At 39.3% G+C, this 7,121-nt stretch overlaps 1 protein-coding gene across 1 annotated transcript; it reads left to right on the top strand.

Annotated features, from left to right (window-relative positions):
• Positions 1-828: 828 nt before the first annotated feature.
• Positions 829-7,025, top strand: LOC116044706 (protein NLRC5-like). Its single transcript, XM_031292119.2, has 4 exons — positions 829-931; positions 3,300-3,366; positions 3,759-4,157; positions 5,416-7,025. The coding sequence occupies exons 3-4, from the start codon at positions 3,806-3,808 to the stop codon at positions 7,023-7,025; spliced, it is 1,962 nt and encodes a 653-aa protein (XP_031147979.1). The 5' UTR covers positions 829-931; positions 3,300-3,366; positions 3,759-3,805.
• Positions 7,026-7,121: the final 96 nt, after the last annotated feature.

Here is a 7,121-nt window from a genome sequence, read left to right as displayed (position 1 = left end):
ATGTGTTGGGAGCATAGACTGTATTATTAGTAACAGTCTATGGTTGGGAGGCTGGATTTTGTCTCTGTTTATTTCCATTTCTGGGCGAATAGCGCCATCTTGGGAATGTCAGAGGATGCTACAAACATTCATACAGGATGTGGTTATGCAGCAAAAGTGAAAGTAAGTCACGAGACAGACGAGACCAGAACACTTTATATACTGTCTATGCTTTTAACACATTGTGCACGAGGCTGTAAGGTGAGATTAAAAATAAAAACATCGACCTTCTAACAGAGAGAACCACACTCACTGAGGGATAATAAGCTGTCATTGTGCCATACAGGTAAGTGTAAAGAAGAAGAACAGAACAGTATTTTAAAAGGTAGATTGAGAACACTGTACAGGCCAGCCCTCAATGTACAAAGACTACCTGTGGATGATGATTATGTTAATGCCTCGGTGTTGTTGCATAACTTTAGTAGCTCACCTAATCCACTCTATTCAAGATTTAGGACTGTTTGAGTAACATCCCAGCCCGTCCCACAGGTCTCTGCTATATGAAATAAGTATTGATCTCTGTGTAAACATCATGGCAGAGCACTAGTTCCCGATCAGAACTGTAAAATGACCCTCATTCATCGTTTTAATTTGACAACGATGTGTGCAAACTAGTTGTATTCATGGATATTTTATTAGACCGGTTGTATTTGTTGTAATTGTGTTACTTCCTGTACGGGCCGCTGCGTTTTATTTTGAAAGGAACAGTCGGATGTGATTAACCTTATATACTGTCTATGTGATTAACCTTCTTATATTAACTGACAGTAACGGAAGAAAGTAAGAAACAAGTAAGAAACAAACTGACGGAGCTCACGGTCTTTAAGTAAAATTAAAACGGTCTATGAGGGATGAATGGGGTCGTTTCTTCTTCCGTCTAAGAGAAAACAAAGTAAGTTTAGCTAGCTAAGTAACTCGTATATTTGTAAGTATTTTAAGCTACATGTTAAAGTGATAAGTTAGCTAACTTTGTGTTAACGTTAGCTAGCTAGTTGTTAGCAAAGTTAACATAACGTTAGCGTAAAACTAAAGGTTGGAGTTGACTTTTTTCTTTTGTAGTTATATTTTATTTTCTATCCAGCTCTAATTATATACTGTAAATATTAATATTAACAGTCTATGGCTCTAATGTTTGTTTTAAAACGCGTTAAGCAACAAAACAGTAGGCTACAATTTATTAGACTGAGTGGGGCAACAAACGAATATTAGCTAGCTAACCATTGAGTTAATAACCCTGAGATAATATGGAGATGTCTGCTGTTTTCTGTGTATCCCCTCTTTAACTTTTGCTAGAAAACAGCAGACATCTCCATATTATCTCAGGTTGTTTATTGTGACCTGGTAGACACAGAAAATAGCACACATGATGACAGGACAAACCCTTTGCATGTTAGGGGAGGGGATACACATTATATCAGGTGAAAAACGGCCTGATATAATGTGTATCCCCTCTGTAACTTATATGGCAGACAGGTGAACAAAGCGGTTAATTGAAAAGCCATATTAAACTAAATCAAATTAAAACACTAATCACGTTAGAGGGCAGGGAGGGATGGGTTAGCAAAGACGATGAAAAAAATATGGTTCATTAACCTGCATGACTAACGTCAAAGAATTTCTAATATGGGAAGAAGTTCCACTCTCTCGTTACTTCCGGCTTCTGAACTGGTTGCAGTTCCACCAGAGTTCCATATAGGGGGCGCTCACAGGCCAGTGCAGAATGAATGGGACTCTATGGAGCTATACCCCTCAAAATCCACTTTTCTCAGGATATAATTTTTTGTCTAGTAATTTGAATGTTGCATTTGAAAGGGGAGGCTAAGAAAATACACACTGCTGGGTGTTAGATTTTTTTAAAGTGGCTTTTTTGTTCTAAAAAGCCTTTTAAAATGTCAATGACGTCATACACATATACGGCCAGAGATTCTGCTTTACGGCGAGCTCTGAGTCACTTCCTTTTTTCTCTCGAGGCATCGACAACACAGCTGACAGGTTAGACTCTCCCTGTCAATACACGTGCTAGAAAGAGGTCTGCTAATGTTTTAAAGACCACGCCGAAATATTCACTCTGGCATTCTGGTTCTGCTTCGGATGCCGTCAAACGGGATCTCCGATCGTAATCAGTCCTTCACTGACCAATCAGCATTCATTAGCAGAATGCTAGCGTGTTATAGGCAACAACGACTCAACCTGTAACAAATCGAAAGGGCATAAGTACTCGTTCATTCAACTTTTGACCTATAATCCATGTTGAACTTGCAAAAACTACAATCAAATCTGAGATTTCTCAACGACAATCAGGCGAAAGAGACAAATTTAGCCGTCTAGCTCCATAGAGTCCCATTCATTTTGCACTGGACCGTGATCACCCCCAGTGGAACTCTGGTGGAACTACAACCAAAGTAGGTACAATGGGGCTTAATAGGGAGTGGAACGGCTTTCCGTAGACGGGCTTTGCTAACGTGGATAGGCCTATAGCTAAGGAGCATGTCAATATGGAACTTTGGAAAACACTGTCGATTAATCCACAATTATAAACGACGCATTAAACAATTCACACGTCACCTTAATGTAACAGACAAATACAAGTATTTATGTAGATAAATGAGACCCTTACTATGGAAAACCCTGTCGAGTCTTCCACTATGTAACTTTTAGCTGCAGCTGTGGTTCCAATGAGACAACCTGTAGGGGGACCGAAGCTCCGCTCCGAGTGCACGCGCGCTCCCGCGGCCAGGGGATACAAATCCTGGCGGGGATAAGTACCTTGGCACGACACCGGAACCACACTGTTGAGCTCTACTAGAGGTTCTTCTACCAAATAAATAAATACATACACACAGATAACATTTCATTTATTATTGTCTTCCATGATGGTTGTATACAAATACAAATGTTATGTTAAATATATAGTATGATGCCCTAATTACACCTAAAATCTTTTTTTTTCATTTCCCCAGTGTGGGATTAATAAAGTCTATCTGATCTTATCATGTTTAGTTACGTTGACAGAGACCTGTGTAATAAATAATGTTGTATAATTCTAGTATATACTCTAAAGAACATATGTACTGTCTTATGTTTGGTTGATGTTAAATTGTAGTATTTTGTTTTAGAGAATATTAACTTTGAATGACATATTTATAAAGTGAAGTTACTTTTTCAGCCTTGAGTAGTGCCTGTAGGTCTCAGGCTCTAATGACTTCTTGCCTTTTAACTTATTGATTACTTGATATAAATATGTATTTTCTTGTTATCAGGAAAGTCCGTTACCGAAGGCGCTGAACAGCTGATGGAGTCTATCATCAGAGACTTTGAGACCTCTGTGTAAGTGTCTCTCTCTCTGATATCCAGTCTGCACCTGTCTGTGTACGATGTAGTAAATAATTACTGCTTTTTTTCTGTCTCTTTTCTTTGTTAATTCAGTTTATAGTTTTTTGGATACTTTTGAGTTGGTTTTATTGTATGTTATAGTTTCATTTTTCATGCACAATTATTCAATATAATGTGGCTCACTGAACTAACCTGTGTCTTTAGTTAAGATGCTATATTGAATAGTTAGTAGTCACCCACTGACAGAGTGCATTGTGGGTACAGATGGGCTTTTTTTTCTTGTTCTGCAGACAATATAAATATAGTTTTATATAATAGCTAATACATCACAAGCAGAATAATTGTTGTGATTCACATGTTATTGAGCCTTGTATTTTGTTTTCCAGATCAGTGAAGTTGGGTCTGTGTGCAGAATATACAGAAGTAAGACCACATGGCTTCTACAACACAGTCTGCCTCAGATTACGTCAAGAATCACAGATCCCGCCTTGTGGGAAAATTAAAGAATCTCTCAGTGATTCTGGAGAACTTGAGTCAGGAGAACTCGGATAAGAAACAAGTTTTAAGTGATGAGGAGGTCTGTGTAATAGAAGCAGAGAAAACTGACTACAATAAAACCAGAAGAATACTGGACTCAGTCATAAAAAAGGGGGCAGCAGCCTGCTATGAGTTCCTCAGGATTATTTACATGACGAGGAAGAGGACATTAGATCCTGACCTGCACTACTGGATCAGCTGGTTTCCTTTCAAGGAAGACACAGAAATGGATACAAACTACCTACAAGGTATTTTAAAGCAGAATTCAGATTGATCCTTATTATTTATCTTTAATGTGCTGATGTTTAGGGCTGCAACAACGAATCGATAAAATTCGATTATTAAAAAAGTTGGCAACGAATTTCATTATCGATTCGTTGTGTCGCGCGACACGCCACTCGGTCGCTGAGATAAAAGCAATTGAGTTGAGTGCCGTGCGGAGCGGCGCGAAGCGAAAGAAAAGAAAAAAGAGCAGAGCGGGGGTAGAGGAAATACGGAGAGAGACCGGAGAGACCCTTAAAGTTGTTCTGAAACACACGGCGGAGGCAGAGAAATCAGTACGACCTAAGTCATCCAAGGTGTGGGAGCATTTCACACTAAATAAATCGAAAACGTGTTAATTGCAAGATAAGCAAAAGCGACACGGCATGGCACGGTCACCACGGTGATGATTCACCACCTAAAACGTAAACATGTTGGAGTCCTTGATGAGGAGGAAGGGAGTTCAACAGCAGGGTAAAGTCACTACACAATCCTACTTTTGTTCCGTTTTGAAGTGAGGAACGTAACGTCCCTCCAGTGGTGCTGGTGTGGTGTTTACTCGTTATCCAGCTGACTAGCATGACAAGCTAGCGTTAGCTCGTTAATAACAGTAGTAAAGCAAGACTAAAGACACGTTTTTATTCACTCGCCTTTTTTGGCCCATTATTTTTTCAATCTATTGTTATGTATATATTCTGTGCTTTGTCCCTTATCAGTTATTGTTGACAAATATATTTGTGTGTGTTGTACTTTTTAATTTCATGTTAAAGTTATTTTATAGCACTTGGGCATCTTAAGCTGTGTTTAAATGTGGTGTACAAATGAACTTAACTTGCACTTACTACAATGATGGTAATAATTTAATGAATAAGCTTCAAGTGAACGTGTGTGTGTGTGTGTGTGTGTGTGTGTGTGTGTGTGTGTTTGTGCGTACGTGCGTGCGTGCGTGGTCTGTATCTGCTCTTTGGGTTACTTACCTTTACACAGCTATTAACTAAAACAACAAGTATGTATCTAAGTATGTATTGAGTTGATGTAAATTAATGCTTTTTTGTTTTTTTATCCGATTCATTGATTAATCGAAAAAATAATTGACAGATTAATCAATTATTAAAATAATCGTTAGTTGCAGCCCTACTGATGTTATATAATGCACTTTAAAGTGTCTGTGTGTCTATTATTAATGTAAGGGCACAGCAGTTAATTCATGGTATATTTATTTATCCACTGTTGTTTCTGTTTTAGGCTCAAAGCCGTGCCACCGATATCAGGGAAAGTTGAAGTCAAAAGCACAAAAAATATCAGATGAGTTTTGGAAAAATCAGTTTAAAGGAAACAACAAGCCTGATCTGTCGTACACATCACTTGTGTTAGACACACAAGGAAAAGATTCTCCATCTAAAATAAAGAAGTTAAAGAACAAGAAAATGAAGAAGAGTCGCCCTAAAAAGCTACGGACATACATCCCTGAGGACAAAGCAAACATTTCCCCCCGTGACCTGCTGACAAAACATCAAAACATACTCCTGGTTGGTAAACCTGGAATTGGAAAGACAGCACTCGCTCATGAAATGTTAAAACTCTGGGCAGAAAGAGACAACGAGACGCTCGATTACATGTTTTACTTTGACATGAGAGAAACATCCGACATCAGGAAGGACACGAGCTTGGAGGATCTTCTCTTCAGTGTGTACAGTGAACCAGATGAAGGCAAAGAAGAGGTCTTACAGGACATTAAGCAGAACTCTGACAATGTTACACTCATCTTTGATGGAGTCACAGATCTGTCTTCATCAGTGGTGAAGAGACTTGTAGAGAAGGACCTACTACCTGATGCTAAAGTCATCGTGACTTGCAGACAGGATGATGACGAAGAGTTTGTTTCTGAGGACTATCTCAGAGTGGAAGTGAAAGGCTTTAGTGAGCAGACTATAAAAACATACTTATCTGCAATGCTCGGTGAAGAACAGAAGAAGGTTTTGAGCAACGTGGAGTTGTTAACTCTGTGCCATGTCCCAATGTATGCACTGATGGTGGCTGTCTGCTTTTCATTTGAGACGCCAGAAGACTCTCCACAGCCATGCACCATTACTGAAATCTACATCAATATCGTTCGTTTTTGCCTTCAAATAAACAACAACATAGACGAGAAAGATCTAAATCCCTTCATCAACAACAAGAGTAAGGAAATACTGTCTTTGGCTGAGGCTGCTTTTCATGCAACTGAAGGAAAAACTGTGAACTTGACAGAACATCCCTGTAAGGACAGCTGTGTCCTTGGCTTTCTGAAAGCACTTTTTATCAAAGTGGCCCACACTGAGACAAAAGCCACATGTGCATTTCTCCATTACACAATGCAGGAGTTTTTTGCAGCTCTGTGGCTCTTGAAGAATCCAGAAAAAATCAAGGAAGTTTTTCAGCAATGCCTCACTGAGGAGAAGAAACACATGAAACATCTGATCCCTTTCATGTGTGGATTGTTGAATGAGAAGAGCCCCAGTTTGATGAATTGTCTGATTCCAGCTCAGGAGCTCAAGAATACATCTAACTGGTTCTTCAAGGAAATGATAACCACATTTTCCAACAGTGAGCTTTATGGGGACATACTCTTCTTCTGCCAGTGTTTGTATGAGTCCCAGTGTCCTGAAGCATGCGCCCACCTTCTGGACAAACTGGGCTACCATCTTGATCTGAGTGGAGAGAGTCTCGATCCTTACCCTTGCTGTGCTGTGGCCTATGTGGTCACTCAGTCAAAGGAGAGGAAAATATTCCTGGAGCTTGAGGACGTCACGGTGTCAGAACAAGGAATGACACGACTATTTGGATGCCTTGCAAATGTCCAGTGGTATGACTAAGCATGCTTAGGTTACAGCATATCTAATTAAGTAGAATTAATTTGGTCTTTTTAATGTGTAACCAGCGCTGATTTTATTAATAAGATTTAATGAAGA

This window comes from Sander lucioperca, chromosome 24 (assembly GCF_008315115.2).
Source record: "Sander lucioperca isolate FBNREF2018 chromosome 24, SLUC_FBN_1.2, whole genome shotgun sequence".
NCBI lineage: Eukaryota > Metazoa > Chordata > Actinopteri > Perciformes > Percidae > Sander > Sander lucioperca.
The sequence above is the reverse complement of the archived record's forward strand: the minus strand, read 5'-3'. Positions and strand labels throughout refer to the sequence as shown.

Bases quoted from the DNA above. Each gene is read 5' to 3' on its own strand.
- LOC116044706 (XM_031292119.2), top strand. From the start codon at position 3,806: ATGGCTTCTACAACACAGTCTGCCTCAGATTACGTCAAGAATCACAGA. The intron at 4,158-5,415 runs GTATTTTAAAGC...TTTCTGTTTTAG, and splicing joins GGATACAAACTACCTACAAG to GCTCAAAGCCGTGCCACCGA.